Here is a 23,377-nt window from a genome sequence, read left to right as displayed (position 1 = left end):
CCCGCTGGTACAGCGGCAGGTCTACTGATTTTCAACGCTAAAATCAGGGGTTCGATTCCTCTCGGTGGGCTCAGCAGATAGCCCGATGTGGCTTTGCTATATAAACACGCACACACATATGTAAATTACCACGCAGCATTTTGAGTCTTTACTTAGGACGTCATAAAAAAATAACGAAAATTAGGCATAACAGAGAATACGAAGTTGAAAGAATAAAAATAATCAAAACTATTATTCATTAAGTGGAAAAAATATCAACAGAAAAAGAGAATAAAATTAAAAACATTTTTAATCAAACATTTTATTCATCAAGTTGTTTATTTGAAGAGAAAAATATCACGGAATTAACGGGCCAGAATTTTATTTATTGTTCTGTTTTGTTTTTTGTAACCAACGTGTTATTTTTAACCTTTATTTTTTCCTTCCAATTAATTATAATTCAGTTTTAGTTCCGTGTATGTATTCAAATCAAATCGATGGACCGTATTTAATAATTGATATTGTAACCCATGCTGATATTTTTGTAACTATTACAAATCAAAATAATTGTTCATCCTATATAACTAAAATTACTTTTAGGATAAACCACTGTTACTGGTGCGTGTATATATTTTGGGTAAATAATTAGTCGTTTCATAAGTTAAAGATTTGTTCAATTTATTCTGAAAATAAATATATGAGATATTCCCATTTCAAGAACACTCGTACAACCAAACGTTCTACGTAAAATATAAGCTTCCCACAAAATGTCGAAAGAAAAAAATAGTGTAGTGTCATCTTTCAGAACAGTATGATTAAATAAAAGGCTAATTATTTCAGTATCATTTGTGAACAAGGGAACCATCAGTCTTATAATAGTCGAGCTTCGTACTTCATGATTGAGACTCTAATTCGAGTTATCATCGCAAAAGAATCGAACTCGACCATGTATGACTCGGAATTGAACATAAATATAACATAGCATAATATTTATAAACAACAGTGGACTTATCTTGAACTTTCAAACTTCTAAATTAAACTAAATTATTGAATAAATTTTTTTTTTTAATCTTAAAGTCAGCTCTTATCATTCATATAGTTATTAGGCTTCTTCTTAAAGTCACTTAAATTTAATACCTCCGCAACATTTTCGAAGAAAAATAAAACTGTGATTAGAAGGGAAACATATTAGTACAATCAAAAGCTCGTTCGCTAGCACCACCCACATGACTCCCAAATTAACTAGACAACAGTTGTAATGCATTCGTTTTCCAAATATAGATAAATATTTATTGAAATATTGAAATACTTAGCTATGTTCTGTTTTAATGGTAGTTATGCTCAAATAGCACACAACAATTAAAATGCAGTTTTTAGGCTTATCTGACAGGTGAAAGTCAGGAACTTGTGACTTGGACTCGACGGTGATTTAGATGCCAATGATCGGACTTGGACTCTATATTTGAGGACTCGACTACAGATCTGGGAAATGTTTACTTTTTTAAAGAACTCCAACACAAAGTCCTTATAAAAATAAAATAATAAATATAATCACTCGTTTTTTTTAAAATTAAGATACTAATTCCTTCAAATATCTTTAATGATAAAAAATCAACTATATCGAATAGTTAAAATTATAAAAAGTAGAAGTTTTCATTTTTTTCATATTCTTCTTCTTCTTCTTCATGTGTCAAATCTGCGGCAGACATCGACGACCATGGCATGCCAGACTTCTCTGTTGTTCTCTGGGTAGTGGGTCAGAGCACGCTGTGACAAAGGAACAGTAAGGTGCTCCTTCCCTCCGCTAGCCCATGGGAGGTCCTTGGGCAAGACCGAGTACCCATTTAGCACCCCGTGTCAGGGTTACGATGAAGTCATGGAAGGCAGGTTGTGGACGAGTGTGAGGCAAATGACATAGTGTCATTAATGGTGCAACACTCAATCTGGCCAGGCAGATGACTCCAATCTAAGGAACAATGGCTGGGCAGAACGGTCCTGTATGGACACTGCTCCTATAGCAAGTAATTGCAACCTACTATAGGTACCATTTTGCAAAGAAAAACCTATGGCAAGCCAAACTAAAAAATTTTTCATATTAGATAACGAAAAAGATTGTGCATGACATCCGGCTAACTTAATCAATAGAGCATGTTCTAAAGTGATTTAGGTCGTGCTAAACGTTTGTTTAGTATAATTTTTGTAGAGCATGGGATACTTGATACCTGTTCAAACCCCAGGTTGGTCGAAGTATATTTTAGTTTTTCCAATCACTTTAAAGTAAAATCAGTGTTTATTGTAAGATTGTAAAACTCTTTATCTTGAACTCTAACCCCATTTTGAACAAAGTTTTGCTTGAATTTATTATTAAATTATTTTTAATTATTACATAAATATTATTTAAATATCAGTTATTAAATTAGTTGAACTTCTTAATGCATCCTTACGACGAAATTAATTAATTTCCATCGTAAGTTGTGTTAAGTAGATAAGCTAACGTAAAAGTATAGATGCTACTATTTACTTTGTCCATTTAGTTATCTCAGTGAATCACCAATAAGTTTAAAGACATACAACTCTAAAATCCAGGTCTCGACTCCAAGCGGTAAACAGAACGCAGATAGCTCACTGTGCAGCTATGCACAATGAAAACATCACCAGTGTTCATCACCCATTAAAAAAAAAAAAAAAAAAAGAATTTAAGTTTCCAACTTTTTATTGTTTTGAAATTTAAAGCAGACATTTTTATTTTATGCTGCCCAACTTTTATGTTATACAATATATCGTTTTTTTTTAGTTTTGCTCACGAAAATATTGACGTAGGTACGTTTGGTTTATTCTACTTTCGCTATATTAAAAACACATGTTTATATATTTTATAATAAAGAACAATATAATGAATAAGAATGAACAGTTTCTATTCCTAAAAAGACCACAACATTTGTCCACGAACAGCGTATACAAATGAAATGTTGGGTCACAAACATAATCGTATATGTATCGTATATAGTGGTTCCGAATTGTTTTTCACACGGTGTTTCGTATATATTGTACTACGATGGCCCCCAACTGTTTTTCACACTGTCTACTTCGGATGGCAGTCAAGGAACAGGTCTGAACTTGTTGAGCAATACGCTATTCCCCAAACACAGTTTTGTAATATTTAATTATATATAAAGACTACTAGATTGTTGTACCAATTACAAATTTTATAGAACTACAAATCAATCAATAAAAATAATTTGAGGTACTGATTACATAATTTATTTATACTGTGATTTGTTTCAGTTCAAAGCTAACTAAGCTCTGTCCACAGTGGGGAATTATATACCTTTTAGTTTTAATACTGGAGTTTCATAAGTTTACTGCTAACCCAACACGAGCCCTATGTACACTGAATAAGCGTTGTTTTGTATAACAAATATATGAACGTACGCAGAAACTTTTCGGGGTTACAAAGTCAAAACCAAGTGACTATGGACCCACCTATCTACTGTGTCTACCGAAGGAAATCAAACCCCTGATACTTACCGCTGTCTCGCCTGAGAACACACAAGTAAAATGCTAATGCAAGAAATCATTTGATTTCAGAACAAAAAACATTTACAAACATCCTTGAGCCCCATTGGCATAGTGGTGTAACTGCGAAACGCCAGACATCAGGTTTCGAAAGCCCATTGTGTAGCTTTGTGCTTAGCTTCAAATAAAAACAACGATACGAAATTTATCTATTTAACAGCATTTTCCGATTTATTTATTTATTTATTTTACAAAACCGATTTCAGCTTCTAGTTTGTAAGCCCAATAACCAATTTACATTTTGTCATAAATTAATCGCTACACATTTTAATAAAAAACAAAAATTAAGGAACTCCTTGGAGGGACTACGAAGTACACGAAGTAAGCTCCAGATAAATTCTCGGTGATTCGGTCATAAGCTCGAGATCTTAAAACGTTGAAATTCTGTTTTCGATCCCTTATGACGATTACAGCGTGCATAGTCCACTGTGTAGTTTTGCGTTTAACAACAAATAAAACCTCAAAGGAAAACAATGGTAATATCATGTCAAATCGAATAAATAGACAAGAAGCTCGATTCTACAACATTTCAGGCTTGGTTATTGACGAAAAGTAAATAAAAATGGGAGAATATTTTACTAATTCTCACAGTAAAAAGTAATTTGATACACAATAATAATAAAGAAGAATGTAGCTACTACAGAAATTTGAAACATTTCATCTAATCCACAATAATCTTCAAAATTACAAGATGTCTATTAAACAATGTTGTTGTCGTTGTTTTTACTTCATATGTAAGATGACGCAAGCTGCCCATTAGCGTTGTTATTAAGTTTTTCACGCTGCACTAGCTTCGACAGTTCTCTGTTCCAAGCACACCAACGAATAAAACAAAAACAGTATAGAATGAATATGAGTAGTGTACGAAATCCAGGTTAAGCATTAATACATAATAATCATAATTAAGAAATTTACGACTAAATATCACCCATAAGATGAATGATTTATCCTGTATACAGATAATAAAAAATCATGCACTCGTTCTTTCTTAAATTTGTTTACTGTTTTATATAAATATTATTACACTTGTATAACAAAAAGAACAGGGTTAAAGGCCAAAGTTGGTATTTTTTTACAAAGTGATCAACCACTCTTTGAATTTTTATGGTAATTTTTTGGTTTGTTTTTAAACTTCATGGTTGAATCATAGCATTTAATTGCTATAACCAGAAGTCTTATTAAAGAATCGTATAAAATAGTTAACATTCCTTGTTATTTACTGTCATTTGTGTGATGCCAGTATGTAAATCCGCGTTAAAGTACATTTCACAGATATATTCATAATTATCGTAACATCATTGCTTAGTTTCATTACATCACAACTGAAATAAATGAGCAGAAATAATCTTTATACCCTGCGTTTCAAGAATATTATGGCCCTTGAACATATGAAAACTTTTACAAGGCTGGTAACGAGTATAATTCTCTTGACATTTCGGTAAAACTTGAAGGACATTTTGGTTATTATTTTTGTTCAATGGAAAAATTTTCTGAGATTTTAATCTTTCACAACTTTTTGATTTTTCGAATATTTCTTTGCCACATGTTAATACTTCTGCACTTAAATTTTCTGGATTATTGCACTTCTGGTCATGTTCAATGTTCACTTCGCGCTCTGTTGACTCGTAATGTTTAATCATATGGAACTGTTGGTGCTGCGCATCAAGTACACAATTATTTTCTTCTTTGTTTATGTTTATTAATGAATCGTTTTCACTGTCAAGCTTAAGAGCACTCTTATCTGTCCCTGCCTGATTTTGAAGATGTGAAGCTGTGTCCTTTTTTTCTTGCTGTGATTGGTCACAGAAAGAAATGTCTAGCTTTGCTTTTCTCAGTGATACTAGTTCTGCTTCCTGTTTTCTTATTAGTTTGTCTTTTTCCAGTAAAAGTTTCTCGATTTGCTTTTGTTCCCGTTGCATTCCACTTTGAAACAAAAGTAACTGAGAAATTATGCCATTCATTTCTTTGTCTTTCTGTTCCAATACTAAGGTAAGCTCCTGTTCTTTTCTCAGGGCACGAGTTTTCCAGACTAGCACCAGGCGTCGTGTTTTCTGTACTTGTGACGTCATTTGAATCTTCATTTGGCGCAACTCACGCTCCCTTTTCATCAGTCGTGTTGTTAATCGAAGGACGTCAGCCTCGAGCTAAGTATAAAAATAAAGACAAGCGTTTAGAAAATTACAACATACACGACAGCTGAACATATAAGTTAATGAAGTGTATTTACTGTGAAGGTGGAAAAGTTTTTAGCTATTAAATATCAAATAAAACTACAAATTTCTCAGACACCAAAGCATAAACGTATACAACGACGACAAACTCACGAACTATGCGGCCCGGCATGGCCTAGCGCGTAAGGCGTGCGACTCGTAATCCGAGGGGCGCGGGTTCGCGCCCGCGTCGCGCTAAACATGCTCGCCCTCCCAGCCGTGGGGGTGTATAATGTGACGGTCAATCCCACTATTCGTTGGTAAAGAGTAGCCCAAGAGTTGGCGGTGAGTGGTGATGACTAGCTGCCTTCCCTCTAGTCTTACACTGCTAAATTAGGGACGGCTAGCACAGATAGCCCTCGAGTAGCTTTGTGCGAAATTTCCAAACAAACAATCACGAACTATGATGAACTTTAAATATCTCAATTGCTACTACCAATATTCGGCCTAAACATATATATGGCACAATGTAAATCACACAATTTAAGCTACCAAACAGTAAGTTTTTTCGACAACTTTATCTTCCAATTTATTCTATTCTCAAAAATATGACATTGATTTCTCCTTTAATTAACAAATGAATATTTGTGAAGGTTTTATAAACAGTGTTTTCAGAAAGTTGCCTTTGTTGTTTTAACACTCATACGAAAAGTGGGGCCTAATAAGCCCATATTAATTTTAATATTTAATATTTAAATGAAATGGTAATTTCATTTAAATACAAATTTATTAGCCTAATATTAATAACCTTTCAAGTTGCTCTGGGGCCTATTAGGCCCCACTTTTCGTAGGAGTGTTAAGGCAACGCTTCTCAAACGTTTTCCCTATGTGACCCCAATTTCAGAAATACCTATTTACGCTATCCCAGACAGAAACCAATTCACTCACAGGGTGATTTGCATAGCTTTTCAATCCAAAACAAAAGCTTGCCTAATTATATTTCCTCACGCTCCCATCAGATAATGTCTTGATCTCACAAAGAGTTGCACCTACCCACGCTGTCATAATGTGAAAAACATTATTGTGCCCTCTTTAGTTTAGAAACTTGCATACAACTGTAAGGTATTTTAAGATTCCTTAAAACTAGCATTACACGTCGTGCATTTTTTTAAATCACATTTCATACACTATGATGCACGGTACATCAGACAATGAAGCAGTTGATTGTACATAATTCATAAAGTCTGTATTTGTAGCCTAAATGCTTTATGAGCTTAAATGAATTAGAAACCATCATGAACAAAGTAAAATATATAGCGCAGTATATATAGTGTTATATTTAGGTAACGTTTGTAATTATACAGAATTTAAATAATAAAAGCAAAATAATAAGACTTCTAATTTGACAAAAAAAAACAACAACAAAAACAACTTAAATCTGCTTGTAACATAATATTGTTGATTCAGCTGTTACAAATACTAAGGTTACGTATTTATAGAATTAGTTCATACATATACCAAACTATCATGATAATCGAGAAAAAATTATAATGTTTGCTTTTTTTGTGGTTGATGTCAAATCATATTCACTTGAAAATTGCTATGTCCATGTGTAGCGTTGCGTCACTTGATGATTTGTTAAGCCTTTAGGCATACTTAGCCCTTGCCATCGCGAAAACTCGTTATTGTTTTTCCTAGGATTGAATAAAGAAAATGATGTAAATTAAAGCTTTAAAACGAGGTTTTCATTTCCAACAGACTAAAACAAGTGATTAAGATAATTGTGAACAAAGGTTAGGAAAGTTAAATAAATATATATTTAATTATTTATTACTTAAGCTATCACCAACATAGGAAGAGAAAATTATATTTCTATGTATATTTAGATATAATCTGTTTCAAACCTAAAAACGTAAATTTTATGTACTAAGGTGATTTTCTTTCACTTTACTAAAGTAAAATAAGACTATGATATGTCGCTGCAAACGCTCAGACTTGATTTAAAATTGTTCATTATCGATGGAGTCCACATATTTAGTAATTCTATGTATTTGCTTATAAAGAATCGACAGATAAAATGTACACTCAGTCATTTTCTACTGAAAATAGACAGGAAACACCAACAATTATTAGTGGATTTTAGTGCAGTATTGTTGCTATTTTTCTTTAAGTTTTTCTTTTATGTGACTCGAATGCCATTAGGGATACTTTAATATGAAAAGCCATAAAACATTTTACAACATACGCCAAAAAATGCCAATGGCAGTGAATACGAGACCCCCGCTAGTACAGCGGTATGTCTCCGGATGTCCAACGCTAAAATCAGGGGTTCGATTCCCCTCGGTGGGCTAAGAAATTGTCCTCCTGGTTGGGGGTTGTGCAGTACGCTAACAACCTACTCACTTCAAAAAAACCAGCCTGTTACAGAAACCGCAGCGATTGCGGCCCTATGTTCCTTAAGAAATCGAGTGGCATATGATGATGACTGAGTACGAACCTTGTATTTAATTCTGGGTTTAAAGATATTTACATAACTGTACTCTACTAGTTAATAACATATCAAACATATGCTTATTTACTGTTCAATAATTCGGTTTTGAAGACAATTTTACCGACAGTTTTATTTTTGTTAAGCCAATTGTATTTAGTGGTGTAATTAAAACTAAAATTTTCTGCAGGGTTGCGTTTTTTTTCACCCCCTTCTATTTCAGAAAAGGGTCGTTAAAAAAGCATGAGAATTATTTTCCTCTTAGCTTTATCAGTTTTCAGGTTAGACTTCTCGATTAGAAAAAAAAAGGTATAAATCTGACATGCCGTTGATTATACATAATTTTACGAATACTAAGAGAAATTACTGATGGTGAATGTAAACTATTACTGCAAAAGTGCACTTTGCAGTATCAGTCTTGGAATGTCACTGTCTAGAGAGAAAAAATTTAAGAGCTGGGATCACTTTTCATCAAATTAATTCGTTTGTATTTTCGGACATTCTAACGTTATAAGTATACTTTTTTATTACATATATAAAACTAAAACTCTTGACAAAGCTCACTACAGTTGAGAGAAAGCATGAATAATATGCAAAGAGTATTTCACGTACTTACCTCCCAACAAGGACGAGATTCAGCCTCGTTATCCCAAATTTCTGTCATTCTGCAGCTGCTTGAGTTCTATAATATCTTCTGAAACAGACTTGTCAGCTACTGGAACAAGTAGTTGTCTGTAACTTTATTTCAAATACTTCAAAAAATCGCAGGAAGTTTTTGTGAAATATCCTTATTACAGACTTTACTTCATGTTTTGTTCTCGAACTTTCTGAAACAAGTTTTCAGTCTTATTTCGTGATTCTATACTTAGTAGAACTTGACAAGAGTACTATTAGAACACTTGTGACAAATACTAATTCTATTGCGCGTTGTCTTAAGTACGGAAAATTCTTGTTAATATCCTACAACTGAAGGATAAGAACAATAGTTTTGATGTGTGAATACCTGGGCTTTGTACTTTTGTTCTGTAAAAGGTTCAATGTGACCATGCGGGAAACCCGTGACCGCTTCTTGATTCAACGGAGGAACAACTCTGTTCGGCCTTCAGGCTAACCAGAACCAGTCTTTCCACCAGCTGGGATATTCTCAGCACAGCCTTCTACTCAACAGCAGGAATTCTACAGCAGCCCCTACCTTGACCAGACAGGTCGAGACAAGTGTTAAGGTGTGGATACAAGTTCGGTCAGGTGTTATATTAATCCTTTGAACATACCTATAAACGAAGAGTAACCTTTTCATATTTACTTGCATGTAACTGAGCGTACGCAAATACAAGTTTGGAGGCTGTCATAAAATTAAATGATTCCATGACGAAACACAGAAATTAAAAATTAATTAAAGAAACAGCGATATCACATGCTCTATTAATGGTGTACACTGCAATGATAAAACATACATTTACATTATTTGCAAATGAAACAAATAAACGTAGGTTTTGAAATTAGAATGTTAAGCTTTATCTACCAATGCTATCAGAACGTTCAATGGTTTAGAGTTAAATAAACTGGTTGAAACATTATGAAAGTTATAATCTAATAGACTGATATATGGAATGCTTATAATTCTTCAGTGAAGAATTACTGTCACTGGTGTTCATTGCATCATATTAAACACTTAAGTTTTTATCTGCTACAACACTCAGTAGAATTTTCTTATAAATTGTTCAAACACCAGACATAAGTTTGTTATATTTAAGCGTTAGATAAGGTCAAGTATTGGATAGAGTTTATAACCCATTATTCTAGCAGTTCTATATTCCAACATGGGTTTTAATGAATTGTAGATAAGAGTTCATGTTTAGTATTCCAACATTCTATATCAGGTTTAACAGCCGTTGATTTGTTGGCACATAAATTCATTCTGTCAGTTCTGTATTTTAACATTTTGCTAGGCTTAATAAGAAAAAAAACATTGATGTAGGATTTAGTTCGTGTTCAGCATTATTGTATATTGAATCGTTCATTGTCATGTTTAACGTAATTTAATTGTAACTTTTCCTATTATTCCGGTAGTTATGCAATCAACAATTCCAATTTATAGTATTTAAAATATGAAAAACCTACGCGTCCAATCGTACATACAATAAAAAGTATATTGATCAGTCTCACTTTCTATAATTTATTGTTTGGTAGTAAATTAATTAATATTGTTCAGTTCCTCTTTACTACTAAACCATATTACCCACAAGTCCAAATTTGTAGCCTTGCTTAACAGAATCGTTATTTGAAATGTTGCAGAAGTGATTTCATTTCCAGTAATTGGCTACTATGTAAAATGTATCTCATTATTTTTGTTATTTGTGTATTAAATTTAAAGCAAAGTGTTTACAACTATAAGACACGTAGCAGTTGTTAAGAACAAGTATCAGTTACTTATTACACAATCAATTATACTTTCTTTAGTCTTGTATAGAAGTTATATATTAAATTAATTTACTGTTTAGCGCATTTATTTTGTGTCATTTTGAAACCCGAAAACTTGCTTTTCTGTTTAAAATATTTAACGATGCAACAAGTCATGCAGAAGCACAGTTATCAAAAGTTAAAATTAAGTTTTTAATGGTTTGTATAACTTTGTAAGCTAATGAAAACTGCTGTTTCATTAATTAATTAATTCTAGATAAGCATTTGTGCAGTCATGACTATTTACTACAAAATTTCAAAGTAAACTGATCTATTTCCATAAACCCTCATTTTTGTGTACGAACACACATGGTTGTTCTCTCTGTATTTTTAACCCTCCACGTATTTCATACAGTTTACTATCACTAAGGTTCATTACATCATATTAAACACTTACGTTTTTATCTGCTACAACACTCAGTATAAAAATCTGAACTAAAGGTTAAGTGGAATCACTAATTTTTATGCAAAACATTCTTGAGCAATAGTTAGTGGGAGTAACTGAAATATTGGTGGTGTTTTTAATTTTTTGTGTTCATTGTTAGAAACCTTGTATTGTAACCAATAAAGTTGTTTATCGGCAAACAATTTAGTTCATAAACAGTTTAGAAATACCTACTGAAAAGACATTGGCGTCCATTAGCCCCATCGGATTTAAGGTTAAATAACTGCCATTTCGTCTGCATGAGACATAGACTAACAGAAATATCCCACATTCATTAGATTCCTGAAGAACTGGAGTCCAGTAACCCTTAAATCTACGGTCTAACATAGGAATGTGAAATAAGATTATGCCTTATAGACTGCCAGTTTTCCTTTTGTTGACACATGTAAATTTACCAGTGTTGAATTCCCCACCAGAAATTCTCCTAACCGCACTTTAAATTATTTACGCTTTTACTCTTTTTTTTTTTCAGACAAATCGCTCATTACTTCTACGGTATGCTGAGAAATGTTTCGAGTCAGCGCTCTTTACGTTTCCTTCGAAGAATGTATTTTCCTTAGGAATAGTCACACCTATTCAACTCTTTACGGGTGAATATTTGTATGCAATATTTCTGTAAAAAATAAAATTATATGAGTAAACAGAAAAAAACACGTTTGTTTCTATTACACTGTATAACGTTTAGCGTTGTTTCTCTGCATATTTACTACACGCGCATATATAATATTAAATATGTAAGTCTCACATCTTGAAGGTCATAATGATATTTGAGTCAAAACTTTAAAAGTTAGGGAGTTATACTTTTTACCTTTCACTACAAGAAACTCAACCAATCAGTTGTATGTAACTTAATTACGAAACTTTAAAACACCAGCATCGTGTGTTAGCAAATACATCTTAGTCTTATTTCATCCTAACATCTGCAGTTGTACTGGTACGCTTGATTTCAAACCACACTGCATTTTCTAGTTCAATATTCTGTTATGTCTCGACTCTTCTGACAGGCTTTGTGATGTTTTTGTTGTCCTATTTCGCCCAAACATTACACTCAAATAGAGAAATTCCTCGATACAATTTTACCACTGGCTAATTCCTGACATACTTTTACACCACATTCCGCAGCAGTCATGTGTCTAGGTAACCTTCACCGGATTACTATCCGCTGTAGACAATGACCGGAACTTCGACAGAAACTGGTTTTTCATGACGTTATATCCCTACAGATACAGGACATCACCGCGATAGTCTTTAACCTACAAATGCTGACGACCTAATTGGTATGTAATATCCCGATGAAAAAATATACCTTTAACGATATAACTGGACAATTTTTTTTTCCATGTCATCGTGTAACGGTTGGCGTTATTTGCTTCTCTACTCATGTTTACAGGCAGGATCATGAAATTTGGTTTACTAACTAACGTCTGACAAGATAAAATGTTAAAAATTCATAACTTTATTATTGTTTTTAATCATCATTACGTCTTACTAAAATAAATGAAGAAAATCTACGCTGGACTACGACAATAATGGTAATGAGAGAGGAGATGCGTGCGTATGTTTTCTTATAGCAAAGTGACATCGGGCTATATGCTGTATTCACAGAGGGGATTCGAACCCCTGATTTTAGTGTTGTAAATCCGTAAACTTATCGCTGCACCAGCGGGGTACATAGAGAAAGGAGATACAGGAACAACCCTGGAAGACCAACTAGCTCCTTGTTGTCCATATGTAATAATAATATAAATCTAAACAAAAAAACACATGAAACTTTGTCATTAGACAAAATCGCGTAAACGTAGATATATTTTTATTAAAATCACAGTGATAAACGATATGAACTCATCTTAACAAGACTTCAGTTTCAGCGTAAAATAAAATCCCACAAGGAAACTTGGAATTAACAAACACGAGCTTCTTCCTGCACTAGGATACCTAATATGGTATATTTTCTGCATTCAGTTTCATGGTAACTATGATCTTTTTCTTGTTCAATGATTATGTATATGTGTCACTAAGGTCAATTTGGGGATCATTTGGCCCGTACCTCAAGTTTAGACACTCGTAATTTTTTGGCAATTGTTAAACTTTGCGAGTTGTTTTATATTATTGTTTGTTAGTTAAGCACAAAGGTGCACAACGGGTTACCTGTGCTCTGTCCACAACGGGTACCGAAGCCCGGTTTCTAGCGTTGTAAGTCCACTGGGAGTTGTTTTTATGTGTTATCCAAACAAACAAAAAATGTGACACACAGCTTAGAGATGCAAATTGTGTATACTAATTATGTTTCACTTCTGTTGGGCTAATGACCATCCTATTTCGTTTTCATGTGTCATCATTTTTTTATTATTATAGTCAGGGGTCTCAAAAGTTAGAAGTGGTCAGGGCCTTTCTGAGAGAACCTGTGTGGTATGGCATTAGCAACAGAAACAATTTACCCGAGGTCTAAACTGGTATGATAACCACATAGTACATTAAATTTCGAATTTATCCTAAAGTCCAGACCCTAGTGACGTCATAGCTACCTACATCCATGACATGTGTGTATACAGTATTGTTTTCTTTTTAATCTCAGAACGGCTGGTAAGGGTATTAAGCAGAGAACAACGTTTCGACCTTCCCAGGTTATCAATAAAAGTGTTAATGCCCATACAAGCCATTCTGAGATACATTTTTATTTCAAGTGTATTTCTCATCATCAAGCGGTGTCGTTTTTTATTACGTTATTAAAACAGAAATTTGTAAATCACCTAAAATTATTTTTAGAGTAAGCCACTATTACAGAGTAAGACTAAAATTATTTTTACAGTAAGCCACTATTACAGAGTAAGACTAAAATTCCCAAAATTCTGCTGCTATCACTTCTCACAAGAACAAACAAGAAAGTGAATCTAAGTTTTAACATAGTTGTTTGCAGAAAACATATCTTTGTTTAGCATTAAACAAAACCATCTTAACTTAATGTTGCAAGCTGAATCAATAACAGTTATCAAGTGGTATTCCACTCAATGCGTCCGATAGGTAGTAAATCCACGTAAGGTCAAAACCGGACAGTAACTCACCAGATATCAAACTTTACGCAAGCTTCTCTCCCAAAGATCATTTTATTTTCATATAGGTATGCGATTAATCTGGGGGTTGGGGAAGTTTCTGATAAATATACAAAATAACATACGTGGTATATTATAGCGGAACCATTTTGGCTAGGTCAACAAAGCCAGCTGCTTCGTCTCTTCGAAGTTGCTTATCTAGGCCAGTCTGCTCTAAAGTCGAGCTGGTTTACACGATCAAAATAAAATAACACGCCTGATTAAACTTCAGAAACTGTGGCTTTATATTAGTTACAAAAGAGGCCACCGTATTTTTGTCTTTAAATGTGAAAATAACGTGGCTACGAAAACAAAACGATTTACAGTCCTCACTTTACACAAGGATAACATAGTAACGCATTAATATTTGTTCCATGTGGTTTGACAAGAACCGTTACTAAAATCTTGACTGCTGGCTCCAAGTCAGGTATTTTGCTCTATCCGTTGGACCAAGATTAATTCTTGTGCTACCGCTCGGTTGTCCTGGTGACCGTATAATATAATGTTTTACAGTTGTCCTGGTGACCGTATAACATAATGTTTTACGCGAAATCAGGACTAGGTCGAGTTACTTTTGGTCTTGTGTACCACAGTTGTTTTTCTAGTATTTTTTTTATTTATACATGAGAACAATAGTTTATTTTATTTCATATAAATATACAAAGCTAAACACAACAGTCATATAAGCTAACCACCCCTAACGTAGTACGGACAGACTGGAGTACTTTAATCAAATAGTGGGATTTGACATTTTATAACATACATACGACTCTAAAGTGCAGAAGGCAATTTTTTATTTTTATTTTTTTTGCGACAAAGGGACTGTACTAAAGGGACATAGACTGTAATGCTAATCATTAGACCACGTCTATTTATAAACTACACTGTATTTCTGAAATACAATTTGTTTTTGAAGTCAAAATAAGCATCATCCCTGTATTCAAAAACTTTATGTGATCACTAACATAGTGGTTACACTTACAAAAATGTGACTTTTGTACATTTTCTTAAATAAATTTCTTATGATATTTATCTTTAAAAATAAATTTAGCAGTGTAAGACTAGAGGGAAGGCAGCTAGTCATCACAACTCACCGCCAACTCTTGGGCTACTCTTTTACCAACGAATAGTGGGATTGACCGTAACATTATAACACTCACACGGCTGAAAGGGCAAGCATGTTTGGCGCGACGGGGATGCAAACCCGCAACCCTCAGATTACGAGTCGCACGCCTTAACACGCTTGGCCATGCCGGGTCTTTTCAAATAGAAATTGGAATTAGAAAATACACAGATTTCACAAAAGTCTTAAACATACATCGGTCATATTCATAAATGTCAACATCTAATGTGTTCGCTCGACCTTTTTCTTTCAAAGATATGATAAACGAAAACAAGATAAAAAGCGGAATAGTTTCTTACAGCACAGTAAATTGTATAATGTTATCATAGATTCCTTTGTTCTTTGAACAGCCACAGTAAAGGGGATATTTTTAACTTGAAGTTTTAAGGGCAGCACATTGTCTCCTTTAAAGTAAATTTCAGAGGAAATTATGAGAAACCCTAAAGAGACTAACAACAAAAGTAAACAACACAAGTGTGTATGAAACTAGCACATTAATACGTTCCCATGACGATGAAATCGTGAAACTGCAAACGAACCAAACAGGAATGCAGTTAAGTTCGGGTTTGTTTGTTGAATTTTAGCGCAAGGCTATTAAATGGTTAGCTACGCCAGAAATCCCTGCCTTTGAAGGGACAAACTAAATGAAAGGCAGCTTGGCAACACTACTCACCACCAACTACTGGATTACTTTAATCGCTTAGTGGTATTTACCAAAACATCATAGTACTCTTACGTCTGAACCCGTGGTTGATGACGGGTCTCTTTCTCACGACCCACAAACAAGGAGTCGAGCGATTTAATCATCAGACCCAATAATCAGGAACCAAACTACACATTATTTTGTGTAAGAATGACAGAAATCCATCAGATAATTAAAAATTGATCACCATAGCATTACGTTACATTATATATACAAGAGCTGTAATAATCTCAGAAAATGGAATATTGAATTTTATTAGCATCTGCGTATCTAGACCGTGCCAGTTTTCACTGAAAGAGATAGTCACGAAAACGTAACGAAGAAGTGTGTGTTTGTATTTTTATAGCAAATCCACATCGGGCTATCCACCGCGGGGAATAGAACCTCTGATTTTAGCGTTGTAAATCCGTAGACTTACCGCTGTACTATCGTGGGGCTCTCAATAAAGGAACACATATTACTAAAATATTACTCTATAATTATAAAGTCATAATATTCTCTTGACTGCAAGGTATGCATGACACAATTCTTGTTTTTGGTAATTATGCCTTTTTTGGGTTTTTTTTTTAATTTCGCGCAAAACTACTGGAGGGTTATCTGCACTCGCCGTCCATAATTTAGCAGTGTAAGACTAGAGGGAAGGCAGCTAGTCATCACCACCCACCACCAACTCTTGGGCTACTCTTTTACCAACGAATAGTGGGATTGACCATCACATTATAACGCCCCCACAGCTGAAAGGGCGAGCATGTTTGGTGCGACCGAGATTCGAACCCGCGACCCTCGGATTACGAGTCGAACGCCTTAACACGCTTGGCCATGCCGGGCCAGCAGCTAGTCAACAACACTTAAAGCCAACTATTGTCCCGCTGGATTGTGGTATTTCATCGCTAACTCCAGAGTGTGGGGTGTAATTTTATTTTGGCATGTTATGGGGTAACGAGACGTGAAAGGAGATCCACAATCGCGAAGGTTGACTACTAGGCCACGCTTGACTCCAAGATAAAAATTACTATACATGTTACTTGGATTTTCACGTCGCTTTAGCTAATATACAATACAGCAAAGCACGCTTTGGATCACAAGACCTCTACTTCAAATTTATCGTTTTTTTTTTTTTTATGGTACGGTGCTGTTTTTATTTGTATTATACAATTACCGAGAGCCGTAGTGTATGTGGTCCTTTCTTACGATGTACACGCTCATGGTTTGCAGATTTTTACGGCTTTCGTGTGTGTAGTTTGTGTCATTCAATGTCATGATTACTATATGCATGGCTGTCATAATTGATATAGCCTTGCGACTCCATAACCATTACTGGACAGAGCGCAAGTTTTTCACATTCCACCCATTAACGGTTAATGTGTCGTTTACCTACATGTCCTTATAACTTATTTCTAGTTCGTCACCAGTTGATATGAAGTGTCGAGTATCTCTATAGAAACTTAACCTGAACTCTGCAATCAAAAATTCCTCTGGTGAGTCAAATACAAGCTCACGAGCTTGCAACGTTAAAATATAGATTTCAATTCCCTAAACTTAGCATATATATGTATCAAATTTTGTAGCTTTGTGCTTAAGAACAAACGAACAAAATGTGTAATTGAATGAAAACGCCTTCTGTTGTTTAATCATTTATAAATAGTAAAATAAAGTAAAGTAGAAAATAATTAATCCATGTTAATCTCATTTAGCTAAAAGACGTCGTATCAGGAAAAAAACTTGACTTTATGCATGTCTTTAGATGTACAAAGAATAAAATAAAATACAATAGAAAATATTAGACTTAATTAGAAGGTGGTAAGAATAACATACTAGTCTGCTGCTAAAGAAGAGAACTCTACCTTTCGAAAGTGCTGGGATTATAAGTTTTTTTTTCATCATTTTGTATAAATATCTATTGAATATACATGTTTTTCTGCCATCATAAATGCCAAATAAAAGAACATTGGAGAAAATATTAACATTTTATTAAGTAACAAAACGTTTCAAGTCAACCCAATTATTTCAATGTTTGTTCTTGCTAATCAGTATCCAATCAGACAGAGAAATTTCTGTGTAATAGCAAACAAAATAAATGTAAAAGTTAAACAGTTGTCTCCAAATGTCCGTTATTCACTGGGCAAAGTTGCACTATTTGCTCTCTTTCCACCAAACCCTAAATTATAGAGAGGGTAGAAATGTTGAGTGTGCAATTTACATCTTGATCTGGGAAGCGATTATTATTTGGTAATTATAAATTTGTGATTTCTATTAAGAAGTACAAAACAAATATACAACACTTTAACCTCTTGACCTAACGAGTAGTTTAAGATAATTATCAACCTACTAATTATACTTTGTTGTGACGTTTCGACAGCTGTCGCAGTACCTCCTGAAAATCGGTATTTCATATTCTCAATACCAGAAGTGAAAGGAAAAATATTCAAAAAAATAAAAAAATTCATTGGAATCGGTGCAACAAAACTTGGACTCTTTGAAATTTAGTTATAGACATTACGTGCATATTTGAAGATAAAATGGGGCAAATTATCATTAAAATTTGATGTGCTTATTTTGACAATAGCTTTGCAACGTCTATATATGTAAAAACGGCTGGTATGGGTAGAGAAAGCTCTATGTAGAGGAACGAACAACGTTTCGATCTTCTTTGGTCAGCCGGTTTTACATATATATTTTTCTCCACAAGTGGGTTTTCTCGTTATCACGAGCTCTCCAATGTAGTTTTCACTGAAAAAGTCTTTACTGTAAAGCTGTTTTTGTTTATATCCATGAAGTACGCAAGATTGATGAGTTCCCAACAACCACGTTAACAATTCTATCAAATAGAAATACAGTGATGGTGTTGGAATCAATAAATTAACCAGGATGTCTTTATATGATATTGCATGAACACCAATTTCATTCTGTGTGTTTAAGGTATGCAATGGTACAGATTACTTGACGCTGAAATAATTTCAGTACACGTGACTTGTCACTCTTCCAGACAAATATTCTTCTCAGTTATGTTGTATACTAATTTGCCAATGACTTTGTTTGTGTACTCTCACTTGTTATAAGACGTGGCACTATGCTCATCAAGGTTAAGGCACAGTTACGACATAATACGTATGTTCGTACCTCTGCGTCCCGAGTGGTTTTTTGCTCATAACTTAAAAGGTATCACGAGTAGGCGAATAGAAGTATAATATATTATAAATATTACAATAACACACATCTACATAAAAGTTTATGTAAATTAAACGACAAATAAACTGTTTATAAACAAATAACCAAAAATAGGAGCAGAAAGTGTTCGTACAGTTCAGAACGTGTGGCAAACTGATATTCCCGTAAAATTTTTTGTATGGTTTGGCGAATAAACTACATCATACCATTCCAGAATTAGACACTGGGTTCATAATTATTGGAATTTAGCCAGCAAAAAATGTACTTCCAGCAATTTAGCGCAGTCTCCGTCATTATCTACTTGGTCATCATGGCGAACAGGAAACAACTGTCCACTGATAAGTTAAAAAACCGTATTGTAAAATACAAGGCTCGTGTGTCTCTTTCTGGTATTGCTACACAACTTAATGTGCCAACGTTTACTATTCAAAGCATAATTGCCAAGTTTAAACTTACAGGATCAACTGCTAACCTCCCTCGTTCCGGACGCCCCACCAAAATTCCAGAGATAATCAAGAGGAAGGTTCTCAAAGAAGTTAGTAGGAACCCTCGTTTAACACGTAATGACATACAGAAACTGGTAAGGGAAACTGGGGTTGAACCTCTACAGTTACGAACATGTTACGCTCTTCTAGGTTCAAAGCATACCGTCCTCGTAGAACTCCACATTTAAAGTATGTTCATTTAGAAGCACGATTGAGGTATGCAAGAAAGCATGTAGATAAATCCTTTACCTATTGGAAGAGTATTCTTTGGTCAGACGAGACTAAAATCCAGCTTTTCGGCCACAATACTTTTCGTAAGAAGGAGGAACGAAATCTTCCAAAGAACACCGTCCCTACAGTTAAACACGGAGGTGACTCGATCATGCTAAGGGGTTCCTTCAGCTCTTCTGGCGTAGGCAGCCTTCACCGTGTCAACGGAATCATGAAAAAAGAAGAGTACGTTGATATATTAGGCACTTATATCAAGAATGATGCTCGGAACTTGCGGCTTTGGCGTCGTTGGATCTTCCAGCACGACAATGACCCTAAGCACACATCGAAATATGTGCAATCCTGGTTGCAGAGGAACCATTTAAGCGTTCTGGAGTGGCCATCGCAATCACCCGATCTCAACCCAATTGAAAACGTTTGGTATGAGTTGAAGACAAGGGTTCATCAGCGCCATCCAAAAATCTTGCAAGAGTTAAGAGGCCTTCTGTAAAGAAGAATGGAAGAAAATACCAGTCGCGTACTGTCAAACGATCATGGAGGGCTATGAAGAGAGACTGCGCCAAGTAATTCACCTGAAAGGCTATACAACTGACTATTAAAGTAGACGCACGAACACTTTCTGCCCCTCCTATGTTTAGTTATTTGTTTATACAGTTTATTTGTCGTTCAATTTACATAAAAAGTTATGTAGATGTGTGTTAATATGATATGTATAATATACTATACTTTCATTATCCTAATCGTGATATTTTTTTAAATTATGAGGAAAAACCTACTCACGACGCAGGGGTACGAACACTTTCTGTCATAACTGTGTAACTTACTGCAGATGTCATTCTGAACAGTCCTAAGCCCCAAGTTGATCTACATTTTCTTTTTTCCAATACCATTAAATTCAAAAGATATTCCCACCTTTTAAATTCCAAATCGCCAATTGAGTCACGTTTATAATCTCAGCATATGAAAATTTTGTGTCAGAATGGACTCTTTTTACATACTCTTCCCACAAGCAATCAATTAAGATGTCAAACTTTAGTTTTAAAATCCGCTGCAACTTTATATTGACTGTTTGTCACAAGTAGTTGATACGCATATTAAGAATCATTTTAATACGACATACTCAAACCAATGTAGTCTGTTTGGGTGCCAGGCACACAATGGGCTACCTGAAATCTATTCACCATTGAACTATTCGATTTCAGAGCTTTAAATCTATAAACGTTCCACCTACCTAAACCACTGTTTAATATCTTATTATTAATATTACAATTGGAAATATTAGTAACTGTGTAAACGCTAAAAAAAATACAAGTCATAAAAATAATTTTAGATTTCAATATCATGTTAAAATTAGCTCTTTGATCATGATGGTGGCTACATAACACTTTATTTAAATTAATAAAAATCTACTAAAATATTGCTTTAAGACCTCGTGTTAATGTTGTGTTTATATTATAACTTCTGCTCATACTGTACTCAGTAAATTTGAAAACAAAATTAAAACCTTTATAGCACAAAAGCCATTGTATATTATTCTATTCACATTCATCAGAGAATCACTAAAAGATAAATAAAAACATTAACAAATATGTAATACAAAATATACGCAGATCAAAGTCTTTTAAGTTACATGTGTAATAAACATCGCGAGAAAAACTCCAAATTCGTGTTAACCAACAACGTAAGTCAAAATCAGCTATTTTGGCAGGATTCCTAATCCAAGATTCTAATTAATAATTAACACAGTATAAAAATCATTCACAAATATTAGATTGTCCAGAAATAAATGTCGGAATTCTCACGATGGTATTTAGAAGCTGAATATTGAGTAACTTATCGTTGGTTGTTTGGTTTAATCATTTTCTCACTTACAAGGTATCCTAATTGTCTGCTGTTTCAACTCTACTCAGAGTAAGTTTCGCAACCCTCAAGGTAGCAAGGACAAGAATGATTTTCGTCTGATTTTACTGAAACTACACGAAACATCAACCATGCATTCGATCATGGATCTGTTACTTAACGTACAGTTCAGCGTCAGTTCCGAAGGTTTCAACATGGAGATGAAAGTCTGGAAGACCACGAAGGTCGTGGAACGAAGCCATCTTTAGATGAAAACACATTAAGGGAAGCAGTTGAGACAGACCCTCATACAACAGGACGCGAGCTTGCAGAAAAGCTAGGCACAAGCAAATCAAGCATTGCCAACCACCTGAATGTAATTGGTTTGTTTTGAATTTTGTGCAAAGCTACACGAGGGCTATATGCTCTAGCTGTCCCTAATTTAGCAGTGTAAGACTAGTCATCACCACCCACTGCCAACTCTCAGGCTACTCTTAAAATATCAAATACCAACAAATAGTGAGATTGACCGTCACATTATAATGCTCCCACGACTGAAAGGGCAAGCATATTTGGTGTGACAGGGATTCGAACCTGCAACACTCGGATTATAAGTCGAGTGCCTTATAATCCGAGCAGAGTGCGATTGGAAATAAAAAGTTGGATAAGTGGTTTCTGCACGAGCTGACTGAAGATCAACTAAATTGGCGTTATAAAACCTGTCAAGGCTGATGCTCCAAAAAAATATGGAGCATATTTATTTCCCTACATAATTTCATTTTTTCAAGCACTTTGACAACGTTTTGAACAATACGAGATCTCAAAACTAGGCAGCTGCAGGAAAAGCTTTCAGGGAGTTCATTGACCACAAAAACTCTGATTTCTACAGCAAAAGCATAAACAGCATCGTTACACGTTGGCAAAAGTGTGTCGAAGAAAATGATACTTTGATTAAAGCATGTTCTACAAAATTGGTTTATACTTTTAAAAATTTCGCAGTTCAAAAGCATTTATTTGTGGACAACCTACTACTAATGGACTGTAACTTCTAAAGTATTTATGAAAAATAAACTTTTTTCTGCATACTACCAGATGTGTGAGATATACCTTAAAGTGGTATATGTGATCTTCAATAACTTGTACTTTGACAAATCCTATTTAAGCTAAGTTAAAAATGTATTTAATAGCTTGTTTTAGGGCTTGTGTATCAGAATCATCCACAAATGATATTTCCATTTTTGCCTTCTATGTACTACATTCAGTAAATTTTAGATTTACTGAGGCTGCTCAGTGAGTTACAGCACCACAAAAGATTAGGTTTTCTTAAAGAAAAAAAGCTGTCTCACTATCAGACAGAATATGCTATGTATAATAAAAAAAATCACTTCTTTGTTAAATGGAACTAAGCTGATAAGTCAGTTAGCCTTTCTACTAGTAAATGCTCTCATTTGTAGAATCATTTGAAGTTTGTTTAAAATAAAGTTCACATACAGCCAAAATCCCTATATGATAAGTGTTTCTAGTAGCTTCTTGATTATTTTAATACTTTGATTACAGTATTGATACTGATAAAGAACATCCTGTAGTAACAACTTTATATGTTAATGAATATTTGATTCATAAACGAAAGTAATTCTGGAC

The 23,377-nt window shown here is 34.3% G+C and overlaps 1 protein-coding gene across 1 annotated transcript; it reads right to left on the bottom strand.

Annotated features, from left to right (window-relative positions):
• Positions 1 to 3,788: 3,788 nt before the first annotated feature.
• Positions 3,789 to 9,442, bottom strand: LOC143228247 (uncharacterized). The gene is made up of 2 exons (XM_076459537.1): positions 8,810 to 9,442; positions 3,789 to 5,699 (listed from the first exon to the last, which is right to left on the bottom strand). The coding sequence occupies exons 1-2, from the start codon at positions 8,855 to 8,857 to the stop codon at positions 4,872 to 4,874; spliced, it is 876 nt and encodes a 291-aa protein (XP_076315652.1). The 5' UTR covers positions 8,858 to 9,442; the 3' UTR covers positions 3,789 to 4,871.
• Between the last annotated feature and the right edge of the window lie 13,935 nt (positions 9,443 to 23,377).

This window comes from Tachypleus tridentatus, chromosome 10 (genome assembly GCF_004210375.1).
Source record: "Tachypleus tridentatus isolate NWPU-2018 chromosome 10, ASM421037v1, whole genome shotgun sequence".
Classification (NCBI taxonomy): domain Eukaryota; kingdom Metazoa; phylum Arthropoda; class Merostomata; order Xiphosura; family Limulidae; genus Tachypleus; species Tachypleus tridentatus.
This window is presented reverse-complemented; position numbering and strand designations above follow the sequence as displayed.

Bases quoted from the DNA above. Each gene is read 5' to 3' on its own strand.
- LOC143228247 (XM_076459537.1), bottom strand. From the start codon at position 8,857: ATGACAGAAATTTGGGATAACGAGGCTGAATCTCGTCCTTGTTGGGAG. The intron at 5,700-8,809 runs GTAAGTACGTGA...TTTTATACTTAG, and splicing joins AATCTCGTCCTTGTTGGGAG to CTCGAGGCTGACGTCCTTCG.